Below are 27,854 nucleotides of genomic sequence, written 5' to 3' on the forward strand. Positions count from 1 at the left end.
ATTTTCAAGTTTCCTATTATGTGCATTCAGTGAGTTTTGGAAGTGATCATCCTATATTAAATCATCACAAAAATCTTCCATCCCACCTTAATCACATACATTGCTTCAGTCTTAAATGTATGGGATGCACATATATGAAACTGTGTTTTCTAAAGTCCACATTAAACAAGAACCAGACATTTTTTTCATTTCCAATTGGGCCATTTACAGAATGTCTTCGAGACTGTGTTTTATCTACCCAATGTTCAAAGCTATTCTGTGCTAAAGTGGGGATTGTTTTCTGTTAAAGATTAAAAGCATTTAGGCACTGCATATCTGCATATTCATTTTACTACCACATACTAACATCAAATCTACAACTCTCAGTGCTCAGTTTCATGAGTGTTGGAAGCTACACAAACCCATGTACCCATCATTCAAGACACGGCAGAGAAAGTCTTTACTGCCCCAGAAAATGTCTTTGTCTTCTTAGGGTTTCTATTGCTGTGATGAGACACCATGATGAAAAGCAAACTGGGGAGAAAGGGTTTATTTGACTCACACTTCCACATCACTGTTCACCATTGAAGGAAGTCAGGACAGGAATTCTAACAGGGCAGGAACCTGGAGGTAGGAGCTGATGCAGAGGCCGTGGAGGGGGCTGCTTACTGGCCTGCTCCTCCTGGCTTTCTTATGGAACCCAGGACCACCCACCAGCCCAGGGCTGGCACCACCCACAATGGGCTAGGCCCTCACTAGCTAAGAAAATGCCCTAAGGCTTGCCTACAGCCAGATTTTATGGAGGCATTTCCTCAATTGAGGATCCTTCCTCTCTGATACTCTAGATTATTCCAAATTCACATAAAACTAGCTAGCACATCCTACTTTGAAATTAGCTTTCACTCTCTCATCCTGAAACCATTCCTGACTTCTATCATAATAGATGTATTTTTCTATTTATTTATTTTATTTTTACTTCAGATGAATCACACAAGATACACTTGATATGTATGTAACTTCTTGATTATCAATTTTTGGGATCCATGCATGGAACACACATCAGAGCCAATTCATTTTCATTGCTGGGTAGTGTTGCATTGTACAAACATACAAGAACATGTTTATCCTATCTTGTTTGAGACAGGGTCTCACTATGTAGTCCTGGCTGGCCTGGAACTTAAAATGTTGACTCAAGCTTGCAGAGATCTGCCTTCCAAGTGCTGGGATTAAAAGCATGTGCCACTAAGCCTGGCATCCTACTTTGTTTTAAAGAAACTATTTTTTCTTATCCCAACGTGTTGAAAATTTATTATGAAAAATTATAGAACCCAAATGAGGGAAAAGGAATGCAAGGATCCATTTTCAGTCCTCAGATATAACCACTATTAATTTGTATATCCCTATGTGAGCCTTTGTCTGTATTGAGTTGCCCACACTGTGTGTATATCATGCAAGTTCCAAGCATTTCCTTTCAGTTTCAAGTTTTATGGTTTAGATCTGAGTAGAACCTGGTATGTTAAACTGGCACAGCCTTTGGCTTTATGCGCGGGATCTTTTCTAAATTAGAAGAACATTAGGGCTGGAGAGGTGACCCAGCTGTTAAGAGTACCTGTTGCTCTGCAAAGGATGTGGGTTGAGCTCCCAGTACTTATATGGTTAAAACCATCTGGAACTTCAGGTTTCCGGTCCAGGGAAACCAACTCCCTTTTCAGAACTTGCACCAGACACATATACATACATGCAGGCAAAACATTCATGCACATACAGTTTTTTTTTTAAGCTAAAAAAAGTTTTAAAAGAAAATATTTAATGAAAAAAAACCAGAGAATCAAAGGTGATACCTGAATATTCACTTGTCTAAATTCAAATGATTCATAGTCTATAGGATGACATGTCTGCATTTAGTTCCTCCCACTCCATTTTGCTTCCTTCCTTTTAAGGAGTCACTGCTAACTACAAATGTGATGAAGATGACGATAAGAATCATAAGTTACTAAACTTATTATAACGTTTCTTTTAAGCTTTTTTTTTTAAACTTTAAGCTTCAAGTTCTGTTATCTACCCTTCATTACCTTTTGACTATGATCAAGTGATTGTAAATACCGATGATCATGTTAGGGCTAGTTCTGGTGTGATAGCTCACTATCTATTTTTCAATGTACTTTGGGGGTATTTTCTCTAGGTGGGAGTAGCATGCTTCCTGTCCATCAGTCAGGGCTAGTCCAGAAACTCCTGTAGATTTCAAAGATTCTTGCCCAGTGTCTTATGACGTTCAAGCTCATATACCCAGAGGCTACAAAACTGCAGCTGTTTACTTGGAATCCCATTTTATGGTCTTGGCTAGAGGATGAGACTCTGTGTCTTTAGGTGAAATTGTACATGCAAAGTTATGTTGCATCAAAGCTGCAGGATTTTGGTTAGGTGGCTAGAATAATTACAATAGCCCCAGTCTCGCAATATTAGAATTTAAAAGTCCTTAGGGACCTGAGTTCCTGCTCTGGGGGAAGTTTAAGTGGTTGCTGGGGATAGGGTTCCTCCTGAGGTATTTGCCTCTCCAGCCAGGAAGTGAATTCTTACCCGCGACAGTTTGTGTTAACTGCATCCCATCCAGTCCCTGCTTTGTGTGTGAAGCTCAGTCCACAACGGTGGGGAACTTAACAGTACGTAGTAAAAACCTGGTACTAGCACTGCCAGTGAATTTCCAGCCCTGATTCTGAAGTACTTGAGTTGAAAACACTCTCAAAGAAACGTCTGTCTCCCATCTCCATTTCGAAAAGTAAGCTACCTGAACCAGAAAGAGAATTCGTGATAATCTTCTCCTCTCAGGAGGCCTCCAGCTTGACAAAGCTCTTTCTCTTGTTATCTCTGAAATCTTGATTAACAGGTGCAGTCACCTGGAGTTTGCTGGATTCCCTCTCAGGTTTTTGCATTGTGCACTGTCCGTCCCCCTCATCCCTACTCCTTAAAAGGACAAAACACCTAGGTCGGCCAGCCCTAGCCACCCATCCCCCAACATCGATGGCAGAACCTCGAGTCTCCTTCCTAGGATTCATCCAATAGTCGGAAAGCTTCAGCCTTAGCTTGGCTTTGGCAAACTCTACCTGCCTCCTCTAGCTATCAGGTCCTCCCCACCCATCTCTGCGCCCCGGGGCCTTCTGACACCAGAGACTAACAGAATTAGGAGTGGAGGTGGGGTGGCGGCGGCAGGGGAAGACGGTGGCACAGCGGTACCTAGTGGCACCGCCAGGCCACATCCACAGTATACGTGGCACTGGCCGTGGACGGACGGGGAGGGGACTGGGCTTTCTCCTCCCTGGGAGGAGCCTCGAGGCATCCAGCAGATGAGGGAGATTCCTTGAAGGGATCAGAGCGTGCGTTCGGGGGGACCTCATCAGAGTAAAGCAGCCAGGCACTGGCCTGAGAGCCGGCTTTCCACTCTCCACTCGGAGCGAAGTCTGCGTTACCGGGATAGCGGGAGAGACTGGATTGAGGGCGGAGGCGAGGTGCTCGCCAGCCCGCATGCGCAGAGCCGCCGCGGTCGGACTACAACTCCCAGAGGAGTCTCACGGAGGCCGCCTGCCCCGACGCCATCTTGAAATCTGATGCCTCATCGCCGGGGTTTTGCGTCAGCCCTGAGCCGCCGCTACTGTCCCAGAGCCCAGCCTGCCCGCCCGGGAGGACGCAGAGGACGCGGCGGCCCGCGAGAGAGACAGCTGTGGGGGCCTTGGCAGCGTCCGCGCGCAGCTCGCATCCTGTCACTCAGCATCCCCCTCGGTGCTTCGGCGCCCGCCCCCTGCCCGAGGGGCGGGGCTGGCCGTGTGGTACCCAGAGCCTGCGCGCTCCGAGGTGGACCCCTACCCAGTGAGGACCCGGGGCAGGGCCATGCCAGCCACAGACAATCAAGGTGGGGAGAGACACGCATCGCGGAGCCAGTGAGCAACTCGTGGCTGGAGCCGTTACCGAGAAAGAAACTCGGCACTCTCCCGGAGTAAAGATGAAAGAGATTTGCAGGATCTGTGCCCGGGAGCTGTGCGGAAACCAGCGGCGTTGGATCTTCCACACAGCGTCCAAGCTCAACCTCCAGGTTCTGCTCTCGTACGTCCTCGGCAAAGATGTCACTCGGGATGGCAGAGCCGAGTTTGCCTGCAGCAAGTGTGCTTTCATGCTCGATCGCATCTATCGATTCGATACTGTTATTGCCAGGATCGAAGCCCTTTCTCTTGAGCGCTTGCAGAAGCTGCTGCTGGAAAAGGATCGCCTCAAGTTCTGCATTGCCAGTATGTATCGGAAGAATAACGATGACTCCGGCGAGGAGATCAAGGCGGGGAGTGGGACTGTTGACATTTCCAGCTTGCCAGATATGAGGTACTCTGCACTGCTCCAGGAAGACTTTGCCTATTCAGGGTTTGAGTGCTGGGTAGAAAATGAGGAACAGAGTCAGGAGTCCCACAGCTGTCATGGTTCTGAAGGCCCCGGAAACCGACCCAGGAGATGCCGTGGTTGTGCCTCTTTGCGGGTTGCGGATTCTGACTATGAAGCCATTTGTAAGGTGCCTCGAAAAGTGGCCAGAAGTATTTCTTATGCCCCTTCTAGCAGGTACTCCGCCAGCATTTGCACCGAAGAACCGGCATTGTCAGAGGTTGGGCCACCAGACTTAGCAAGCACAAAAGTACCCCCGGATGGAGAAAGCATGGAGGAAGGCACGCCAGGTTCCTCTGTGGAATCTTTAGATGCTAGTGTCCAGGCCAGTCCTCCACAACAGAAAGACGAGGAAACGGAGAGAAGTGCGAAAGAACTTCCAAAGTGTGACTATTGTTCCGATGAACAGGCGCCACACCATTTTTGTAACCACAAACTGGAGCTAGCTCTTAGCATGATTAAAGGTCTTGAATATAAGCCCCTTCAAAGTCCCCGAGGGAGCAAGCTTCCAATTCCAGTGAAATCCAGCCCACTTGGAGCCAAGCCTGGCCATATCATGACAAATGGAGTTAGTTCCAATTTCCTTAACAGGCCTTTGACACCCGTGAGTTATCCTTTGGAGCTCTCAGACCTACAGGAGCTGTGGGATGATCTCTATGAAGAGTATTTGCCACTTCAGTTCCAGGTATACACAATGGCGACACGTGGGGCCTCTCTGATGAGCTGTCCAGAGGCTTCCCGTCATTTGTTTAGCTTCAGGATAATAATGTTCTAGGATTGAAAAAAATTAATCATTAAGCCCATTTTGACTATACTTTTTGCTCATGCCCCATTTAGTAAATGTGATTTACACTTAGATAAATTGGTTTTCATAAACCTTTTAGGCATTGATTTTTCTATTGTCAAATTACCTATCTTTTACATACCAAAAGATAAAGATTATTTTCCCACAGAAAGAAGATATTTCGTCACACTTTCGGCACCAGAAGTCCCCTTTCCCCTTGATTTTTTGCCATTTTTGTGTTTAAATTTTGTGAGTAATATTTTCCATTGTCTTTCTGTAAGAGAGTTAGCTCCTGGCCAGTTCTCCCTGGAGCACTTAGCTTTTCATCCCCCAGGTGGCTCAAAACGGGTCACATAGGGTAAAACCTATTAATCCATCAAAAGAACATCTGGGCAATGTTTGTTATAATTAACGGTCATTTGAGAGCTAATGGTGACTTTTTGGTGGAAGGTATTTGGGAATTCAAATGTCACTAATAAATTTAAGGTGAAAACTGCACAGGCAGTTTTTCTACTGAGCCCTACTGGAAGATAGTTGTTAGAAAGGGATTCACTCACCGTATTTTTGACTTTCGTAATTACTGGAGAATGACAGTTGAACTTAATTTGAGCTATTCCTGTCTGCTGAACTGATTTCAGAGCACCCTTTTGAATTCGGCTGTTTACAGGGACCTGGCAGATGCTGCTTTGTTTCCACAGCAATACTAAATGCTAGATTCAGTTAACTTTGTTAAACATCCTGACACACTGGCAAAGGTGGATAATGTAGAAGTCACTGGGGAAGCTTAATCTTCAGTCAACTGGAGTCCAGAGACATACAGTCTGGTGAAGTTGAGTTTCCAATTCAATGGGATTTTTGAGGCATAATTAGGCTGCATGTAAAATTTGTATGCCAGTAAGAACTTTAGCAGAGAGCACAAGAAATGTTTTAAAATGTATGCATCACAGGGCTTTCATTTGTGTGAAGTGTTCAGCATTACATGCCTGGCATTCTGGCTACTTCTTTTCTTTGTTTAATGGAGCCTTAGTTCTATGCTTGGCCCAAACAGTGTTTCTGTGACGAGACATAGATGCTACTAATTAAACATGACATTCTCCTATTAGGATCTGAAAATAGCCTGGTCATGATGGAGAAATAAGTTGTTTTTGTCTTTCAACTATGGCCAATACTGCAACTAGCTGAAGACCTGAAGATTCCAGGGAAAACAAGAATATTTTTACTCCATATTTAATTGAAAAATACCTTTTGGTATTTTGCCTGGATTCAGCTGATTTTGGAGTTGGGAAGGATTTTCAAAAGCATCCCTTGGTTAGAAATGTTGGAAAGTTTAAGTATGAGCCCTTACAGAGCCAAAGATCCCTCACCATTTTCAGCCAGGACCTTTTAATTTTGTACATTTAATTACATTGTCTGCAGCACATCAACTTAATCTGTTTTAAACCAAGAATCTTCTTTCTGCATCCCAAGGATTCCAGGAGCAGTTGGAGGGGGGTTCTATAAAGAAAACTGAATAAGTGTGTAAACTATGGTAATTGTATCCTTAGATCAAATCCCTTTATTATAGTAACTGTGGACATTAGAGTTTTAAACTAGTGGGATATGGCCTTCATGTTACATGACTTAATTATGTGCTGTATGAAGAATAAGCCATTGGGAGGTGAGAAAATGAGATTGAGCTTCAAGAAAGAGTGTATAATTACTATGTTTTCTCTAATAACTAAAGATACAGGATAAAATAGTTACACTGAGCTCAAAGTGTTTATAAGCAAAATATGTATTTTATTCTAGCCCTGTGATCAATTGATTAAGTCTAATTGACTTTTAATCTCTTTAAGAGCTATTGTGCTATAGGGTAAAACCAAAGCTAGGTGGGACATGGACAGACCAGCTTTTATCTGTTTCTCTGAGCACATGTAGGGAAAATAAAATGTTTTTGTTATTTTGTAGATACAAGAACCTTGGAAACAAAATGTTTCCTACACTAGGAAGGAAACCTGAAAGGCCTTTGTGTTTAGTCATTTAGATTCTTTTGTTTAATCTTCCACTTAGCCCATTGTATGTATAGTAACTATCAGCATGACATTCTTCTTGATGGCTTTCCTTCTCTCCCACCCCACCCCATGTCTTCTTCCTTATATTAGATAAACAGCAACAGGCTTACTGATACTATGCAAATCATTTATTTGCCTTCTGTGGACCCAGGCTCTTCAGATTATCTGCAGAAAAGTTTAGCCATCTTGTTCTGGGTAGTAATTTCCTTCTTCATTGTCTGGTCCTGAAACAGAAAAGCTATGATAAGGGGGTGTGGTCCCTTAGTGAACAGCAATTCACAGAGCTCTGAGCCGCATACAGGCTCCTTTCTGACCAAATTCAAAGAGCATACCTTTGCTTCAAACCTTACAATGCTGAGTTCTTCTCCTTTGGGACTCTTGTAAATTTGTCCCCCTTACACCTTTGCTGTATATTTAGGTAGATGAGGCCATTTGGGGAATATAGACATTAGAGAGTAGCAAAGGTTAGACCTTTACTTTTATGCTAGCTGATGGTTCTTGTTGGTCTCTGATGATGAACAACAGGATAGAAAATTTGAGGTCTGTGACTCACTATTAGGATTCGAACACGCCAGGAAAAATGTTGTTAATGCAGAGGTCAAAACACTGCTTTTTAGCCTTGAGTTGTACACTCTCGGCCTGGATGTTGCTCTGCTTTTTCAGATCGATAAAGAATGTATACTAATTCTGTCTTGAAAGTGATTAATATGAAAGGATATTGTGGTTAGGTCACTGTCTTAGGAGCCAAGTATCAGGAATGACCCTAATGCTACTAAAGTAAGGATCACTAACATTGGGCTCTGTAGAATCTTCCCAGGACCCTTGAGTTTATGTGCTTAGTACATAAGAGCTTAGTACACATTCCCGACTCAGAGAAACTTACTAGAGGCCCTTTGGGCTTCTCTGAAAAGGCATTTTCTCTGCTGTAAAAGAATAAATTATGAAGAAAAGAGAGACAAACTCCTCCCGTGTTTTAAATAGGTCATTTACAGAATCAGAAGTTTCCGGTAATTCAGACTGAGACTGTTCAAATGAGATGCAGATTCCTTGCCTGTGGCAGCCTTCTGCATCAGAGTTGCTGCTCCTGTATCCTTGTGTTTATGTATATGGAGGCATAGGAACCACACATTTGTGAATATAATCATGGATGTTTAGATAAACATATACAAGTAAATGTTCTTGCTTCTAAGAGGGCTGCCTGTAAAGTAGGAGACAGGCCTGTTTTAGTTTGGTCTTGTTTTTATTGGTCTTATTCATTAAGCTCAAACCTTTGATCCCTAAAATGTTCCTGACGGTATGGTGAGCAGTGGGTTCATAGAACTAAACGCTGCATCACCAACGGCAGTTTGGTTCTCCTGGACACTTCTTGACTTTTCTGTCACTTGAATATCTTAACCTACCTTATGTAGCTTTCCGTTTCCTTGTATGTAAAGTGGAATTGGGATGGCTGGTTAGTTTGCTGCTTCCTTCAGAACCCTAAGGTCTCGATTTAAAGTGAATAAATACAACTGCCTTCCTGCCATTTTAACATTGACACTATCCCCTGATAGCCAGAACTAGAGATTTAGGGGTGGAGCCTGAAGTCTTGTGCATGCCGGGCAAACATAGCAGCTGGACTGTAGCCAGTCCTGGAGTTAGTTTCTTCAATTCAGCTTGCTGTGATTGAGATTTCAGACTTGGAGTAGACATTACTGGAGAATTACTTTACACCGAAGAAACAAAAATCCAGGTCTTGGAGAGGCTGCTTTACCGTAGAATCACTGACAATTTCATTTGTCCGTTAGAATTGTATCTATTTCAGTCATCTCTTGTGGTATGTATGTGACGTAATTCATATTGCTTCAGGGGAGGCATCCTGTATTCACAACAAATATCCCAAGTATTTCTGGGAGTCATCATCCTTCTCCTGCCTCCAGCTGTCTGGAGCAACAGCATATGAACTGTACCAAGTCCTTCTACTTACCTCCTCACGTCTGTCTTTACGATCCAGCCACCTTTCACCTGCATCCCGGCTCAGCTCCTTACCGCTGGGGCTTCCTAACCGCCCATCACCACCGAGCAGCTGGAGTGAGCCTTTAAACAAGTAAATGATTGCTTTTCTGATAGGAAACACTGCAGTCAGGGCTGGGGACCAGACGGCACAAGGCCCTGGGTTTGATACCCAGCACCACCAAATTTAAAACAAATGTGGGTACCTGAAATACTGTAGACAGTTCTCATTCCAGTTTAGATGAAGCCAGCTTGATTCTCCCTGCTGTACAGGAGCATAAAACCTGGGTTGTGCCTCCCTTAACACTTGACCCTGTTACTCTGCCCTTTATCCAGTGGGTTCTAACAAGGCCACCAACAGCCTGTCTCCCTCTTTTGCACTTGACCTGTGGCTAACCTAATAAAATGTATTCTAAGAATAAAACAGCCCTCAGATTTCAAATACTTAAGACTTATGATATCTTATTTTTCTATTGATTTCTATTATAAATGCTTTTTAAAAGTTAGCTTAAACAAAATTGTCAAAACTGAGCTCATGGGTTTTTTTAAGAGTTATTCAGGGAAGCTATAAGAAAATTAAAAATTATTCTTGTGGCTCACATTGTGTTTCTCTTGGGATGTACCCTTCTAGACATATAGGCCTTTCTTTTCCCAAGCTCAGATTCCATCAGCTTTTCTCCCTGCCTGCCTTGATTCCCTGTTGCCTTTAGGATGACTGGCTATTTCCCTCTTCAGACATCATTTGAATACTGTCTCAAAGGGAACCCTCCTCTAGCTGATATAAAGTAACAAAAGCCAGTTCTCCTAGTACTTTCCTGTGTTACGGGAGGGCATGCTAGCTGATTCTCTGTATTTCCACATTTATTGCATAGCCACCACATCCAAGTGCCACAAAATCTTCATCAAGAGAAGTCATTTTGTCCTATGCAGTAGTTTTTCTTCAACATAGTGTGAGCTTCTTGGTGCTCAACAGATATGTATTGAGGTTAACGAGCAGTGCTAAGAAGCATAGCCAGGGTACGTGGGCCCATTTCTTGTCAAAGCAAGCATTGAAGTCCAGTTTCTAGAGGATACTCCCAGAAATCTGAGCATTTTTTTATGAGTCATTCCATCAACTTTCAGAACTCTTATGGTTGTTTTTATTTCCTTCCGTGTGTTTATGTTTGAGACTGTCTTAGTACCTCTTTGATCATCATTCTTTTTAGGGTTTTAAGATTTTGTTTTATCAATTCATGTAGTGGGGATAAAACAGCCTTTTAATGAGCTGTTCAGAAATAGCTGTGGGTTATAAACAAAGTAATAAAACATCCTTATTTGTACCTGTTTTTCCTGACAGAATTAATTGCCCCTTTTTAGTTCTTAGCAGTGGTTTGAAGCTGGATGCGGTGGTGCAGGCTTGTAATCTTAGTGGGTGAGAAGCAAAGTTGTGAGTTTGAGGTCAGACTGGGTTATGAGACCCAAAACAAAACAAAACAAAACAAAACAAAACAAAAGAAAGAAAGAAAACAGTGATTTGATGTGATGTGAGTAGTCACTTATAAGATCACTCTGCTTATAAAAGTAACAAAGTTGATATTTTGTATCCATTAGCCCCATCCATCGCTGTACCCAGAACATTCTCCCTGACTCTCCATAGCCAGCTACCAGTATCTCATCTTTCTTTTTAGATCTAGATAAATTTTGTCTCTGTCAAGAACCTTGTTTGTGTGACCTGTCAAGATGAATGGGCTTCTGGTATGACCACTTCCTCAACAGACCCAGATTGCTGGGATCCAGAACTAAATAGTTGCCTGAATTGTACTCCCCACAGAATCTCACCCCAAGCTCTGTATTTTATAGTGTTAGAGACGTGATAAAAACAGCACTGGGGAAACAGAAGCACCTGACTTTTCCCACACAGCCCCTTGCAGGAAGATATTTAAAGTCAGCTGGAGCCAGGCGTTGGTGGCGCACACTTTTAATCCCAGCACTCCGGAGGCAGAGGCAGGCAGTTCTCTGAGTTCAAGGCCAGCCTGGTCTACACAGCAAGTTCCAGAACCAACTCCAAAGCTACAGAGAAACCCTGTCTTGAAAAACAAAACTCAAACCATGAGTAATAGTTCTTTCCTTTTCCTGATGAGAAAGGGGATGGCAGAGGAACAGGGGAAGATTTAATGCCACCATGAATTCCTTAGGTATCCAGTATTTTAGCTCATCGTGATCTTCAGGTATAGTTTGAAATATAGTTCAACTTACGTGCCTTAGGATGAGTATTCTGAGAAAGTACATGTCCTGTTATGGTTATGTGTTATTTTTACCCCCCCCTCATTTTTAATAATCTTGGTATATAGAGACACAAAAAGGGGGCATAACCCTTCCATGCTTCTTCACCTGGATTTACCAAGTGTTGCTTGTTTGCCTTGTAAACAAATGAGAATTATTAATAGTTATAGATATTTGCCATTTACTCTAGATACTTCCACATGTATTTCTTGAGGACAAGGACATCTCTTATTAACTGTGCTATAAATTAAAGAGATTTGATGACCAGAAATGCTGTTTTCTAATGTATGGCCCATATTAAAATAGGGCTACAGGTTTTTCAGGCTTATTATAGCACAGGTAATTGGAATATAACTTTGACCCTTCGATGCCTTTGTTAATTTCCTGGTTAAGCATAGAGTGAAATGGAATGAAGCAAATATTTGATTGTCATAATCCTGTCCTTCTTAAAAAGCGCCCTTCTCTTTAAATTCTGAGTTCTTGCTTTACCTGACAAAGCAGTGTTTGTGAACATGTGTAGGGAGGGAATGACAATGAGCATAGTAGGGATGGCAGTTTCAGATCATTGGGAACCATAGTTGCTGCACAAATCACTAGGCAGCTTTCTGAAGACAGTCCTGCTACTTGCTAAGAGTGCTCTCTGAAAAAGAAGTAAACACGAAAATCAGATGGGTTATTGACGGCATTCACTCAGTGAGCTTGTCTCCCTGCTGCCTCCTAGCCCCAGCCTGTGAAGTTACTCAAGCAACAAAAGCCTGACTCAGATGAGACCCCTGCCATCCAGCCTGTTATCGAGAAATCTGTGTCTGACTCCGACTTGGAAGAACTCCGGGACAAAATCCAGCAAACAGAGGTCAGCAACAAGGTATGGTCAGAAGTGACTCCACCTATCCTGAGCTCCATCATCCTGGGTAGGACTTGGGAGGTGAACACTGTGGCAACCCCAGTTCCCTGGGGAATAGTTCATTTAAAAGTGTACTCTGCATTTTTATCTTTATTTCCTTTCTTATGTGTGTATGTGTGAGTTGAGTGTATACAGGGTGTGTGTGTGTGTGTGTGTGTGTGTGTGTGTGTGTGTGTGTGTGTGTGTGTGTGTGTGTGTGTGTGTGTAGACTAGCGGTCAGTCTCAGGTATTATTCCCCAGTTGTCAACCTTGGGGTATTGGGAGACAGTCTTTCACTGGGATTCAGGACTTGAAAGATAGTCTAGGTTGGTTGGTCAGCAAGCTCAGGAATCCATCTGTTTCCACCTTCCCGGAGTTAGGATTACAAGCACACACCTTCCAAGCCTAGCTTTTTATGTGGCTGCTAGGATCAAACACAGGTCCTCATAGCTTGCTCAGACCCACCCTCCTTTTGTTTCCTATCAGGGTTTTAGCTTGCTCCATACACTCCAATTTATGATGCCATCTAGGAATGAGATTAGACCTTCTATGTAATCCTTACCTCTATAGTAAGGCTCTGAGACCAGTTGTGCTTTTGGCTTTAGTTGTAACTTCTCATTCCTGTATAGCTCATAGATTTTAATGTCTGCGTACAAGGCAATTGTTCCAAGAGGGACTCCTGAATTTCTGATCTAGTATGCTCTTATCCTACACTAGATAGCAGGCACTCCTTGGTCCTATGGAAGAGCCAAAAGAATAGCGTGGATGTTGACAGAGGGGACATGCAGTGCATGAGAACTGGGGTGTCTGAGCATTGAGGGGAGTATTTCATATTTACAGCCTCTCTTCATATTCAGACTCTTACGGTTGCTATGCATGGGAAAGAAATAAGACAAAGTACCCTAAGACTTTCTCTAAACCCAAGATGTGACCTCCAGGTTAAAAGCCACCATGGTGCTAATAGAGTTTTTCTGCTGAATTCAGATTCTTCAAGAGAAACTGAATGAAATGAGCTGTGAACTAAGATCTGCACAGGAGTCGTCCCGGAAGCAAGATGTGACAATTCAAAGCCTCAAGGAATCGCTAAAAAGCAGGGAAAGTGAGGTAAACTGTTATGAAGTAGATAAGTACTCTGTATTTTGTAGAAGTCACACCTGTCGTACTAGCAAACCTTACTGTGGATGTCCACTCAGTAGTTTTTTTTGGAATGATTCTCTTACTAACACGTGTAGAGGAGAGATACTGTAATGTATGTGCAGTTTGCTAGCGTTGGCATGCCATCCCTCTCTCATTTTCAGACCGAGGAGCTGTACCAGGTGGTCGAAGGTCAAAATGACACAATGGCAAAGCTTCGAGAAATGCTGCACCAAAGCCAGCTTGGACAACTTCATGTACGTGAGGGCCACAGGCAGGATTGGCATCCCCTGGGCTGCACAGTTCTCTCAGGTGCTCAGGGCTTTCCTCCTGTGGTTGGGTTTATGATTATGATTCTGTTCTTTTCAGAGCTCAGAGGGCATTGCCTCAACTCAGCAACAGGCGACCCTGCTTGATCTTCAGAATGCTCTGTTCTGCAACCAGCTTGAAATACAGAAGCTCCAGAGGCTCGTACGCCAGAAAGAACGGCGACTGGCTGATGTCAAGCGATGCATGCAGTTTGTAGAGGCTACAGCCCAGGAGACAGAGCAACAGAAGGAAGCTTCTTGGAAACATAACCAGGTAAATCATTAACCATTTTATTGCTCCCACTGCTGACTTTGCCCCACAGGAACTTTCTAGCTGGACGGTTTGTGCTGAACCTGAACCCTTGAGTCATTTGCTTAGTCTAATTTGGTTCAGTATCTGTTGCCCCTGGGTCATGTACCAGGTGAACAGACCGTGGAAATACAAATTTGAATATCAGTAAGAATAAACTTACTTAGTTTAGTAGGAGAGGCGGTCACATGACAGCATTTCAATAGGGCAAATGCTTCCAAAGATGCAGTTTCTATCGCAGTGTCTAGGAGGGGCTAAGGAAAGAAGTCATGGGGAAAGCTTCATGAAGGAGGAGAGATCATTCTCAAAGGATAAAGTCAGCTGGCAGGTGAGATGCCTAAGCAAGGAGGAAACGCCTTACAAGCAGTTGAACTCCAGGACTTGTGCTGGAAGGAGAGAACCAACTCCTGAATGTGGTTCCCTTTGACCTCCACGCATGCACACCTGTACTCACATGCATAACACACAGACACACACACACACACACACACACACACACACTCATTCATGCACACACATAATAATAAATAAGTAAATAGATTAAAATGAAAAAGTCATTGAATAAAGTAAGAAAGGGCATGTATAATTAGCCATGTAATTTAAATATATGCAAGTCTTATACCATTCTTAAATAGTTCCTCTGCCTTGTTAACACAGGGCATATGCTATATCTCCTATCTTAGTAGTTCAGAAATCAACTATGAGTCCTGAATTTCCTTTGGAAATGTTATAATTTCAGATATCCTGCAGGGTTGAGGTATAATACAAACTAAGAAGCTGAATTCTTTGGGGAGGGAAATGTAGAAGCACTGAGCTTAGGAAAAGTCCAGGGATACAGTGCAGACTCTCCCTTAGCAGACTACAGAGCTCTTCTTTCAAACCAGGAAGTGAACGCTGAACTGCGCTGGCAAATCGACTTTCTACTCCATAATTTTCATAAGCTTTCATATCCCATTTTGTTTATGTCTTATAGACTTTTCTGTATCAATTTAAGTAATGGAATTTTCTGCTGCTTTATATTTTATCATGTAGTTTTTGTCTGTTTTGTTTTGGGCATGAGATCAAACTATGCTGCCTAGGTTGACTTTGGATTTGAGATCCTTCTGCCTCGGGCCCTCTAGATGCTGGGATTATAGGCGGGTGCCATTATGCCCAGCTTGTCTTCAATACCTAATTGTCACATGGAAAGGTTACTTTAAAAAGAGGATGTATGTATTTCAGGAATTACGAAAAGCTTTACAACACCTCCAAGGAGAATTGCACAGTAGGAACCAACAGCTTCATACTCTGGAGATGGAAAAATACAATGAGATTCGAATCCGTGAACAAGACATTCAACACTTACATCAAAGTCTGCATCTCAAAGAGCAATTGCTTCGGGTGAGTTCTCAGATGAGAGCCAGGCATCCAGAGCTCTCAAATGCCTATCCCAAGGCCTACCTGGTGCCTCGTGTAAGAGTGGCGGAACGCATAAAATGAGTAGAAAATACAGTCTTCCCAAACTTCACAAGTGAACAGCTGTTTGTGCACACATAAACAGCATTGGCAGTATTCAGCAAGCAGAATAGCCCTGAGCCAGACACTGCTTCATGAAAACGTGACAGAAGATATGAACTTCCACGGAGGTCAATGATAGAATGAGAATTTCAGGGAAAAATGGGGCACTAGGAGGCATGAGCAGTTGTTTGTTACCTACTCTAAGCTTTGGGCACATTGAATCTCTTAAATTTCAGAGCATAGACTCTTTACGTACCATTGTATACAGTCCCCACCCCCTCACAAATGCACCCATGCCACATCTTCATTTAGAAAATATCTTTTTGTTGTATTTGGTTTTGTTTTGTTCTGAGACAGGGTCTTACTATGTAGCCCTGGCTGACCTGGAGCTCTGTATACCAGGCTGACCTCTAATTTACAGAGATCCACCTGCCTCTGCCTCCTGAGTGCTGGGATTACAGGGATGCTCCACCAGGCCTAGCTCCAAATCTTTAGTGAGATCTTTACTGGCACCTTTAGGCAGTGTCAGGCAGTATGTCCAGTGTTTCCATGAGCAGACTGGCTCCCCTGCTAGTGTGTTTATTGCGGAATCATTAGCAATTTACGTGCCTGTTATCTCTGAGTTGTGTGTGTGTGTGTGTGTGTGTGTGTGTGTGTGTGTGTGTGTGTGTGTGTGTGTGTGAGTGTGTGTGTGTGTGTGTGCTAAATAACAAATTTCTTGGAAAAAATGAAGAAATTCAGCTAAGAGGTAAAGGAATGAAGAAAGTACTTTTGTCTTACTAGGAACTTCAGGAGCTCCTACAACATGGAGATAACCCAGACAAAACTCTCAAAACAAGTGAGGTGTTGCTTGAGAAAATGCAGCAACAAATACAAGACCGAGCTGCTGATCTGCAGGTAAGCAGCCAGCTCCCCCTCCACTGCCGACTGTCCTAGCTGCAATTGCTGTCTAAATGCCTGCATTGGGGTTTCCATTCTCTGTTCTTTCACACTTGGAATCTAATTGATAAAAGGCTATAGTTTAGTGAACCCTTTGGAATTTAGGAGCCTTACTTTCCTTGCAGCGGGCTATAGATGAAAAGTTCTCTGCTCTGGAGGAAAAGGACAAGGAATTGCAGCAGCTTCATCGTGCGGTGAGAGAGCGTGATCATGATTTAGAGAGACTTCGCAGTGTCCTGTCTGCCAACGAAACTACCATGCAAGTAAGAGCCGAATCCAACCTGCTCCCTTCAGCCTCTTCATTCGTCTCTGAAACCCAGAGTTTCAAAACCAAAGAAAAGTAGAATTCTCTCATTCCACCTCTGCCAGTAGAGAGGGAGGCGACGAGTTCTCTTCCTTTTACATGATGGACTTATAGAGAAATAGTACATGGTGATTGCTGTTTATGTGGTTCTAACTTCTCATCCTTGTCTATTAATATGGATATGCACACACTTTTCCATGAGCATTGCTGGGGTAATGCATATACACACATACTTTATATTGTTTTTCTCATTTATATTATATAGATATCAATGCATTACATGACTGCTTTTTTTCCTAACATATACTTTTAGCTTTTTTGCATACTTATTTTAGATCGTATCTAGCTACCATCTGTCGGTTCTTAAAGAAGCCATTCACTTTTTTTCCAGAGAAACGTCCCTTTCCACAATCATGCATTCTATATTTAGCTCTCTGCAAACCACATTAAAGAAAAATGCTGGTTTGACATTCTGTGTTTCCTCCTCTTATAAAAAGGCACAGGTGGGTGTAAGTTAAAGGTGGGACTAATCTCTAATCTTGAGGAGTATGGGTGCCTTTGACTTACATTTGCTATGTCTGTGCCCATAGAGTATGGAGGGCCTCCTGAGGGCCAAAGGCCTGGAACTGGAACAGTTAGCTGCCACCTGTCAGAACCTCCAGTGGCTGAAGGCAGAACTGGAAACCAAATCTGGCCATTGGCAGAAGGAACAAGAGAGCATCCTTCAGCAGCTGCAGACATCCCTGCAAAACAAGGACAAGGAAGCGGAGGCAAGGCTTCAGGACTCCAGGGCCCTGGCTTAGGGAATGCTAGGCACAGCCCCGGGCGGGCAGCACTCTCCAGGCCTCAGGAGCCAGAGACCCAAGTCTTCAATTATGTTCTGTGCCTGGGCCAGTAACTACCTTTCCCAGGGAATTCTCTTTACAACTATAAACTTAGCACGTCACTTATTCTCAGAGAAGCTGTATGAGGACTAATTAATTAAGTCTAAAAACACATCTGTATTATAACTAACCCATGTTATAATAGTCACGGGGTACTTGCTGGACCAGGTACTGTTTTAGGAGCTTGATGGAAATGGACTTAGTGAGCCCTCACCAGTTCATGAGGGCACACTCTGCTTTCAAAGCAAAAAAACCTAGACATTTGAGGTCAAGTCACTTGTCAAAGCAGCATAGCAGGGCCACAGAGTCGTTTCAGTCCAGCCAGCGGGGCTCCACGATTTCCAGCCCCGTATGCTGTATTTCTGTGTAGACTAGGGGCTGTAGTGGCATTATTCTCCTTACAAATACAGTTTCCGTGGACCTCTTTTTTGTTTCCCCAGACAGGCTCTTGATTTATATCCAGGTTGGCTTCAAGCTTGCATCCTCCTACTTGGGACTCACAGGAGGCATGTGCCGCCTCACCCAGATCTCCATTCCTTTAGCCTGTGGTTCTGTACTCCCTCTCTAAAGTTATGCTGCAAAGGAAGCAAATGAGCCGAGTGTCCCTTTTGCTCCACCCTACATTAACTCTTACATGCCCAAGCATAAGGAAACCTCCTTACTTCAGCAATCACCGTGAAAGCTGCCATTCTCAGTGTTTCTCTATATTGTTAGTATCCGTTCACTCTATGTTTGTCCAGCCTTCCCAGCCACGGGCCTGTGCTAGGTCTGGGAAACAAGTGATAAGACATTATAGTGTTCCCCAGAATCTTATAATTACAGTGGGGGGCTTACAACCCCTCCAATGTGCGGTAGAGAAAATCCTGCCCTCCAGAAATTCACAGCATCCTTTTCTCATTAGGATCTCAGGGCAACATTACTCGGCAAACTGGGACCTGGTCAGAGCGAAGTAGCTGAGGAGCTGTGCCAGCGCCTGCAGCAGAAGGAGAGGATGCTGCAGGACCTTCTGAGTGACCTGAATAAACAAACTGCGGAGCATGAGATGGAGATCCAGGGGCTGCTTCAGTCGATGAGCACCAGGGAGCAGGCCAGCCAAGTAAGCGTTAATGCGGAACCAACAGGACCGGGTGATACACTGGTGGTCAGCAGATAGGACTGGAGCTGGTGACCTGGGCTCCTCTCTCTACAGCTAGCTCAGCTTCTTTCCTCCAGCCTGTAAACTACAGTTCTACATCAGTCAGAATGAAATGGTTTGAACATTGCATCCAGGTGGCCTAGAAGATACATGTATCCATAACATTTGTTTTCTTAATCTTCCAATTGTATTGAGATAAAGGGGAATGGAATTCTGAAATATTATCTAAGTTATCAGGACTTGAGTGGTAGTCCATACTACAAAAGAGTCCAGATTTTACACACTGAGAATGCAAGTTTTTTTTTAATTGTCATTTAGAGATTGTGATGGAAGCTTAGCTTTTCATCTAAGCAATTGGTTTCGCTAACATGGTTCTGATTCGTTATCTCAGCCCCCTGAACTTTTACAATCATTATCGTATGCGTGCCTGGGTGTACCTGAAGTATGTGTAGCCCCATGTGTCGTGGGGTAATGATGGAAGTCGCTTTGTGGAATTGGTTCTCTCTTGCCACATTTATGTGAGTTCCCGGGGTCAAATTCAGGGCACCCGGCTTATATGGGAAGCACCTTCACCTGCTGAACCATCTTGCCAGCATTAAGTGACTTTCTATACATTAATGATCATAAATAAGTTCTCAGTCTTCCTCTTGTATTGTTTATTTAATTTTTTTCTACTGGTTGATAGTTTCACACATATCATATATTTTAGTCATTCTCACCCCCATTGCCTTTTCTCATTCCCGCTAGGACCCTTTCCCCCCTTCTATTTTCAAGTCTCTCATGTGTAAACAGTGAGTTTAATTGGGGTTTCTTGCCTAACCATGAGTTGGAGGTTAATTACTAGAGCAAAGGCAACTTATCAATGACTATGTCACCAAAAAAATGGCACCTCATACTCCAATAACCATTAGCTATCAACAAGTCTCAGGGGAGGCACTCAGGCCCATCCTTTATTTTTTTCCTTTGGCTTACTTTTTTGTAGAGTTATTAAAATATAGCCTTTTTTGAGAACCTAATGCATGTGTACAGTCTCTTTTTATAATATTCCCCCTTCATTGTCCCCAACTCCTCTCAGATGCACCACATCTCCTTCCAACTCTGTTTATTTCTTTTCCTTCCTTTCTTTTCTTTTTCCTTTCTTTTTATAACCCACTGATTCTAACTCCTAATGCCCAGACGCTTATGGGCATAGGGCCATCCATGAGAGAAGTGAACCTACCAGAGGTCATACCCTTAAAGACAGCTGGTTCTCCCTCCCCCAGCAGCCATCAACTGTCAATAGCTTCTCAGCAAGGGGTGGGTCTCAAAAGACCCTCCTTAATTCATGCTGACTGGCTTGATGTTGTGCCGGTCTTGTACAGACAACCACAGCTGTTGGGGGTTCTTGAGAGTAGTACTCCTGTCATGTCCAGAAGACAGTTTCAGTCTGGTCTTCCCTGACCTCTGGCTCTTACTGTCTTTCCCTTCCTCTTCCCTGATGGTCCCTGAGCCTTGCAGGGTGGAGGTGAGAGATAGATATCCTATTTGTGGCTGAGCATGGCACAGACACTTACTGCCTGCGCCTTGACCAGTTGTGAATTTCTACATTAACCACCACTTGCTGTAGTAAGAAGATTCTGGTAAAGTCTGAGCCCAACACTCATCAATAGGTATACATGTGAGTGTTTAGAACACAGTTTGACAACATGAGATTCAGATTCTCTTGGTCTGATGAAGATGTTTGTTGTGTAATTCATTCAGTAAGTATTTACTGAGTGTCTGTTCCTGGCAGGTCATGTTTGGGTTACTTGGGATTTGGCGCTGAGTTGCTCTTGAAGTATACATTCTTGTTGAGGAGGAGAAAACAAGGAAGAACATAAGGGGATACATTAGGTAACAGGAGTGCATCAGAGAAAATTAAGCATAGCAGAAGGATTTGGAGAGTAGAAGTAGGGTCCTCACCCCCCATACACTTAAAATAAGATTTGTCCATGTGTATGTATGGAAATTAAAAACTGTGTACTCAAGGCATGTAACAAATTGTTTTGCTATTTGTGTACACAGTGCAAATGGTTACTCTGATCAGTTCACAGTCACCAGTCTCTGTTTTGTATGTAACAACAGAGTGTTGCTAACCAAGGCTCTGTGCCGCTGTCATCAGTGGTACTTACTCAAAACTGAATGTCCACACCCTTTGCCCATGTGATTACATTTTAGATACGGAGGCCAGTGTGATAAGGCAATGTTTGGCAAAGAGCACAACCATACAAATGCTTGTGTAAAAGGTAGTCAAGAACTAGAGTGAAGGAAGTCGTTTATTGTGTCGGTTCTGCCTCAAACCTTAACACCTGAACCTGGTAGAGACCTTGGAGAACTGTTTTCAGAATGTTTTCCCTGGTCTAGACATGCTGTTTCCTGTGTGCCCCATTCTGCCTGTGAAAGACTTTGTGCTCCACTGTTTATAAAGGCTGAGCAGGAAAGGTATTTCTGAGGGTCCCATAGGTTTTGGGTTTTGTTTGTTTAAATAAATGGTTGGTTTTTAAGAAATAGCACTTAATGGGTGCTAGAGAGATGGCTCAGTGGTTAAGAGCACTCTTGTAGAGGACCTGGGTTTGGTTCCCAGAAGCTTCAGGTGGTTAACAACCATCTGTTACTTCGGTTTCAGAGGCCTCTGCGGGCACTGCACACATGGTGCACCTGGACATGCATGCAGGACAAACACTCATGCACATAAAATAAAAACAAATCTTTAAAGAAATTTGAAAATAAGTTTTCTTTATTTTACTACAATATCTTTCTAGTAATGTTCATTTGATTCTTTCTTACCAGGCTGCTGCAGAAAAAATGGTACAAGCCTTCCTGGAAAGAAATACAGAATTACACGCCCTGCGGCAGTACTTAGGAGAGAGAGACCTAATCAACTCTCGGGCACTCCTCTTAAACCAACAAGCTAAAGGGACTTCCATTGGTCCCCACCTTGGAGAGAAGACTGATCAAGTAAGAACTGTAGACCCACATAGGTATTCATGGTAACTGCATTTCCTTTTTACATTTGAGGCAGCAGTTTGGGCGTTTTAACTGCAAACTAGGTGAGACTCTTCCAAGTCTGTCACTGTGATCATAGGCCCCGTGTCTTTCTAAACTCTACAACCAACCCTTCTGCTTTTCAGAGCTCTGTGCAGGTGCCCTCTGGAGCCGGTAGCACTTTGCTGACTGCTAGAGAAGATGCCGGCGTGCCCAGGTCCACAGTAGGTAAGCACCAGTTCTGCTTTGTAAAGATTCCCTTTGCTGTTCCTTGCTCCATTGCTGTCTAGTAGATTTGGCCAGGACACATTCTGACAGTGCAGAAAACCACTTTGGGTTCTCCTGAAATCTGAGATGCATCACTTCCAAGAAAAATTACCCAAAATTGCCAAAAATCTTACATGGATTTTTGTTGTTGTTTTCTCTAACCCATTGTCAAACCAACTTATATATTAAAAATTAAATGTTAACTTCAAACATTAAATATATAAAAAGGTATACTACATCCCTCTTCCTCTCTCATTTCGACCCACTCCCTGAGGGTAATCAGTTTCATTTCTGGGTTGTCCTCCTTCCTGCATATGTTTTTAAATAATAAGTGGATGATTTACATATGTATATAGATGGGTGTGTCATATCCTTCTTCCCCTAGTAAATGTGCTCTTTTGCATTTATATTTAGTATCCTTGAAACCCAGATAAGTCCTCCGATTTCATTCTTGTTCTTTCTCAGCTGTATGGTGCAGTCTGCTAGATGAACGTGTGATGGGATCATCTGTTCTTCTTAGCATCTGGGTTGATTATGGGGTTTCCATTACAAATATTGCCACAGACTAAAGCAAATGCATGCATTTTGTAAGTGCTGGGTTTTGTTCTTAGAGTACACCTCTCAGAAACAGGGCAGCCGAGGCCATGGCATGTCTCAGCGACTAAAAGTATTGTTGTGCATTCATTTCAGGAGACTCGGACACAGTTGCAGGGCTGGAGAAAGAACTGAGTAATGCCAAGGAAGAACTCGAGCTTATGGCTAAAAAAGAAAGAGAAAGCCAGGTAAGTTTGCTAGTCAAGACCAGTCCACGAATTCCTGTTGTTTCTTCCAAACTGGTTTGTATTTTAAATATTCCAATTCTCCGTGTATAATATCTGACTCCAAATGCAAGCTAAGCCTTTCTGCTTTTGGGAGAGGAACACAAATTGTTGTACATCTTCATCACCTCAACAAGATGCTCTCACTGCGATGAAAGCATAAAGTGTTTTTATTCCTCCTATTGGTAAGTAAAATGAAATCATTGCAGAGTGCTTGTGCAACACAGCAGTGTCATGTAATTCCTGCTTAATATGATGACTTCAGAGGCAAGGATATTTGCAAGCAGTAAACAAGAAGGGTGTGAGCATGAGCAATACTGTGTATTGAGCATTCTTCACATGCTCTGTGCTATTCAAGGGATCTACACTCACATATGAAACACGTAATATCATCCTAACAGATGTGGGGGGTCTCATCATAATGCCCAAATTGGGCTTTAAAGTCAAGTCTTGACACCCCAAATGCTTCCTAATAAGTCATTGCTAGAGCAGGTATTTTCCCTGCCTTCTGATTTTGACTCTTCCTCTCAATAGAGTTTTCATGCATTCCCTTAGAAGATCCCTCAGCTTTACAGAATATCTTCCCTCTGCAATCAGCTGCATATCCAGCTAGGATGTAGATTAGAAGACAGCTTAGGGCTCAGCACAGAGGGACAGACTGAACTGCAGACTTACATGTAACTGCAGTATCCAGTCAGGTCAGTGAGTGTCCTGGACTCCTAGGGTAACGCTTTGTCATGACTTGGTGTCTGATGTAACACTGGTGTCCAGATTGTACCTCTTCATTTCATGACCACATTTTTTTCTTACAGAGATGTATTATAGAACTCAGTTTTGAAGACACGAGTATGTAGTATATTAGAATCATTAGTTGAAGAGTGGCGTAGTTGCCCTCCCTCGCTCTGGTTCCGCCCTAGCTGGTATATGACTATATGTGTCTGGTATCATGCTTCCCACACACTTTTCCTCTTTTCTCATGTATTCCATGACCTTTTGCTTCTGTCCTATTTTGAGAATCATAAAATTGCAGGGGCTATGAATATGTGTTTTGAATAAAGGATACTTTCTGTTGTTCAACTTTATATATCCTCAATCAACCACTTACTTCTCATCTCAACACCGTCATATAGCCCCTCTAATACTGGGCACTTACAACAGCCATACAGGCTCTTCCATATCTGATACATTCCCTTATTGTCTGGTGATAGTGGAAGTGGTGGAGCTATTGTTCACTGGTTTTCTGCCACATGTTAAACATTTTAAAAATGTTTTCTCTAGTCCTTTGTAGCCCTGGAAATACACACTCTCTTTTATGGATGAGGAAACTAAACCTCAGTGTCAAAGCTTTGCCAGCAGCTGGTGGCAGGATTTAAAAACCCGTGTCAATCCGTCTGCAGACCTTAATCACGCTGCAAGAATATTTTCTTCCTTAAGCTTACCATTTTCTTTTTAAAAATTTATTTTATATGTATGGGTATTTTTTTCTACATGTATGTCTATGCACCCTGTGTGTGCCTAGAGCCAGCAGAGACCACAAGAGGGCATTAGTTCCACTGGGACTGGAAGTACAGATGGTTGTGAGCCATCATGTGGTTGCTGAGAAATGAACTCAGGTTCTCTGGAAGAGCAGCCAGGGCTATTAACCACTGAGTCATCTCTCCAGCCCTATTGTTTTCGTTAATGCTGCAAATCCTGAGATATGTAATTATAGGAATCTCTGAAGGGGTCCCAATAGTGGTCATAAAATTTTCCATTCCTTAGCTCTGAACAACCTAAAAAATAAAATCAGCACCAGACACCATCAACTGTATTATCGATAATGTCTTAGGTACAGAACTTGCTGCCAGCACCAAGTAGGCCCTAAATTATTAGGCTTGGCCTGAGGGAAGCAGAGGTAGAATCAAGCCTTCCACAGGAGCTGCCTATGGAGAGGACTGGGATGGGAAAGCCAAGCATGCCTGGTTTGTTCTGCCACCACACACTGACTTAAAATAACTCGCCATTGTCATAAAGACTATGTAGATGTACAGTACCAGTCAGAAAGACAGCCTGGTTTGTCTTCCCTGACTTCTGCACTACAGATTAACCACTTATTAACTCTGTGATTTTAAGTTAGTTCCTTAATTTCCCCTTGCCTCGCTTGCCTTGTCTATACACTGAAGTGTAGAAATCATCGTGTCTGTAATTGAAGAGAGCTTACATCCTGGGATCGTTGGGAGGAATTACGTGCCAGTTCATTCATGAGACACATTCTCTAAGCCAGAGCTAGAACTAGGGATGAGAGGGGGTGCAGAATCAACAAGGTCCTTCCTGTGATCTGTTTCATTCATTCCTCATTATACAAATGAGTAGCTTAATGTTGTAATTATACATTATAAAGCAGTATGCTGTAGTGTCAAGAGAAAAGTAACACAGATGGCGATCACCTAGTGAAGTGGCCAAAGGCTTTCTTGAATAGACTCGTACCTGGGAGAAGACAACAGCCCTGGGAAAGTTACTGCAGGGTGATGGGGTGATGGGGCAGTAGGAGTGAAGGCTCCCAGTCAACACAAAGCCGGGTGTGCTGCAGCCAAGACGCAGGGATTGAAATAGGAATGGACTAGAGGGGTCCATATCAATAGCTGTGCCGGGAGAACTAAATACAAGCAATGCATTGTATGCCTGGGATGTAGTAGGCACACAGTGAATGTTAGCAGGAATGGTTGTTACCATGGTGTCTAACGCGCTTTGATATCATCCAGTTTATCATCTGGGGAAAAGAAGATACACCACTGAAAGCTTGGTGATAACTGGCGGCGAGGCTCCTTTGTAGTGGCAGCATGCTCTTCCCCAGGAGGCATGTAGTGATCCCTGGTATCAGCAACTCTAGCTGCTTAATGCCTTAGTAATTCATTAAGGAGTACAAAATGCGGGTGTTCTAAATCTGCTGTTTTCATGTATTAGCTGAAGTATTTACATAGAATAAACACCATTTCTTCTTGCTCCTGCTAGTTGTAACCAGCTTTGAAATATCCCAGTGACCCCATTAATAAATCTGTTATTTATAGTAATAGAAGACATTGTTGAAAACCTTCTTACAGTTTCTTTTAGAGCATCCTTTGAGCCCACTCTCATGCTTCATTGGTTTGACCCACAGCACTGGTTTTTTCAGTTTCCTCTTGTATTACTAGCTGATTGTGATGACGTGAAAAGCTTTGGCCTCTGATGTTGCTTTTTCTTCTCTCCACAGATAGAGCTGTCTGCTCTGCAGTCCATGATGGCTGTACAAGAGGATGAGCTTCAGGTGCAGGCCGCTGACTTGGAGTCGCTGACCAGGAACATACAGATAAAAGAAGATCTCATAAAGGTCTTTAAAACTGTTTGAACGCCACTGGAATAGTCTCTATCTCAGCTACCATAGGGCATCTTCACACAAGATGCGAAAACATTGGATTCTTCCGGCTTGAAGTAGAGCAGAAAGGTCTGTCCCTGCTTCTCTGCTGAGTAATGTCATTACAGTTTTTATGTTTGCTTGTTTTTTTCTAGGACCTGCAAATGCAACTGGTCGACCCTGAAGACATACCAGCCATGGAACGCCTGACCCAAGAGGTCTTACTTCTTCGGGAAAAAGTTGCTTCATTAGAATCCCAGGGTCAGGAAGTTTCAGGAAACCGGAGACAACAGGTGAGTTCTCGGGACACAGGTTCCTGTGTAGCTTCTACCCCATGTCTAATCTCCTCAGAGCCAGAGTGCGGAAAGTCTGCCTCACCTGTGCGCCTGTCTCCTCTGTCCTCTCACTCCTCACCTCACTCCAACAGCTTTCTGCTAGCTATACCTTCTTACAGTCCATCTCTATAGCCAAGCCTTTCCTAGAACTAGAACAGTGTATGTGACGGCGTGGAGATGTTCAGTAAGTACCGAGTGCAGGCACTTTAGAAAGCGTTGTCACCGCTCCCCTCCTGCTCATCCCTGCCTTCCTTCATCCCTCCATCTAGACCCCTCCCTGTGTTTCTGGATTCCCTCTCTCCCAGTTCTCACTCCCATGTTTGAATCTGACTAATCATTAAGATGTGAAGTGATAACGAGTTTAATGTTGATATGAAAACTGGAAGATTCTGCAGAAAGCTTCAGTTGGCCACAGTGTATGCTAATGCTGTGTTTTGTCTCGCAGCATTTACTGTGACTTCATGTCTCACTTTGCTATGTCTACATCATTGCCTTTCTTCCTTCTCTAGTTGCTGCTGATGCTAGAGGGACTGGTAGATGAACGGAGTCGGCTCAACGAGGCCCTGCAAGCTGAGAGGCAGCTGTACAGCAGTCTGGTCAAGTTCCACGCCCATCCAGAGAAGTAAGAGAGGGGCTGCTAGGCTCGCTTACTTTCAGCTTCCATTCTTTTTCCTTCTTTTATTTTTTATCACGTTATAATAACAAACAGGTGTTTATAATACCAAAGAGGAGAAAAAAGGAAGCTGTCCACCTTGTGATTTGTTGTTTGGTTGGCCTGAGCACCGGTGTCTAAATCTGAAATTAGAAGTAGAACTTCCCTTTGTTACTGTAAAGATGACCCAAGAAGACAGGTCAGGGACTTGGAAGAGTGTCCGGTATGCAGTGAGCAGTCTCCGTGAGCTCCGCTCCTGTCTGCACTCTGGCCTGCCACAGCCTGATTTACCATGAACGCCAAGGCTCTCGGTGCATCAACACTAGGTTAATGACAAGGAAGAACATGCACTTGTTATGGTGGCAAATTTCCACCCAGAATCACAGCTAAAGCATCCAGGTGGATCTGTTTCTATAGTTCTCAATTTTGGTTTACTCTATCTTCATGGTACTGTGTCTTTTGGTGGTATATGTTTATGACTCATTTCAGAGTACCTTCATGTTTTTCTTGTCTTCCTTCCTGGCCTCTTTT

At 43.3% G+C, this 27,854-nt stretch overlaps 1 protein-coding gene across 13 annotated transcripts in view; it reads left to right on the forward strand.

The window, feature by feature from the left end:
- LOC101838805 (myomegalin) overlaps nucleotides 1–27,854 on the forward strand; it is a 188,589-nt gene that overhangs the window by 111,308 nt on the left and 49,427 nt on the right. For 10 of the 13 annotated variants that reach the window (XR_001197344.3, XM_040752166.1, XM_013123790.3 and 7 more), the window contains exons 9-23: nucleotides 12,206–12,349; nucleotides 13,352–13,471; nucleotides 13,666–13,758; nucleotides 13,871–14,083; nucleotides 15,341–15,499; nucleotides 16,400–16,513; nucleotides 16,681–16,818; nucleotides 17,450–17,629; nucleotides 18,645–18,839; nucleotides 21,687–21,854; nucleotides 22,028–22,109; nucleotides 22,839–22,930; nucleotides 26,196–26,312; nucleotides 26,492–26,629; nucleotides 27,181–27,293. Coding sequence is in view for 12 of the 13 variants with exons in the window: in XM_040752166.1 (XP_040608100.1) it covers nucleotides 12,206–12,349; nucleotides 13,352–13,471; nucleotides 13,666–13,758; nucleotides 13,871–14,083; nucleotides 15,341–15,499; nucleotides 16,400–16,513; nucleotides 16,681–16,818; nucleotides 17,450–17,629; nucleotides 18,645–18,839; nucleotides 21,687–21,854; nucleotides 22,028–22,109; nucleotides 22,839–22,930; nucleotides 26,196–26,312; nucleotides 26,492–26,629; nucleotides 27,181–27,293 (2,066 nt within the window). In the remaining variant the exon portion in view is untranslated. Of the gene's footprint in view, nucleotides 1–3,335; nucleotides 5,084–12,205; nucleotides 12,350–13,351; nucleotides 13,472–13,665; nucleotides 13,759–13,870; nucleotides 14,084–15,340; nucleotides 15,500–16,399; nucleotides 16,514–16,680; nucleotides 16,819–17,449; nucleotides 17,630–18,644; nucleotides 18,840–21,686; nucleotides 21,855–22,027; nucleotides 22,110–22,838; nucleotides 22,931–26,195; nucleotides 26,313–26,491; nucleotides 26,630–27,180; nucleotides 27,294–27,854 lie in introns of those variants that run through there. The other 3 variants (XM_021235425.2, XM_013123789.3, XM_040752167.1) reach the window with 2 other exon arrangements.

This window comes from Mesocricetus auratus, unplaced genomic scaffold (assembly GCF_017639785.1).
Source record: "Mesocricetus auratus isolate SY011 unplaced genomic scaffold, BCM_Maur_2.0 Super-Scaffold_100009, whole genome shotgun sequence".
NCBI lineage: Eukaryota > Metazoa > Chordata > Mammalia > Rodentia > Cricetidae > Mesocricetus > Mesocricetus auratus.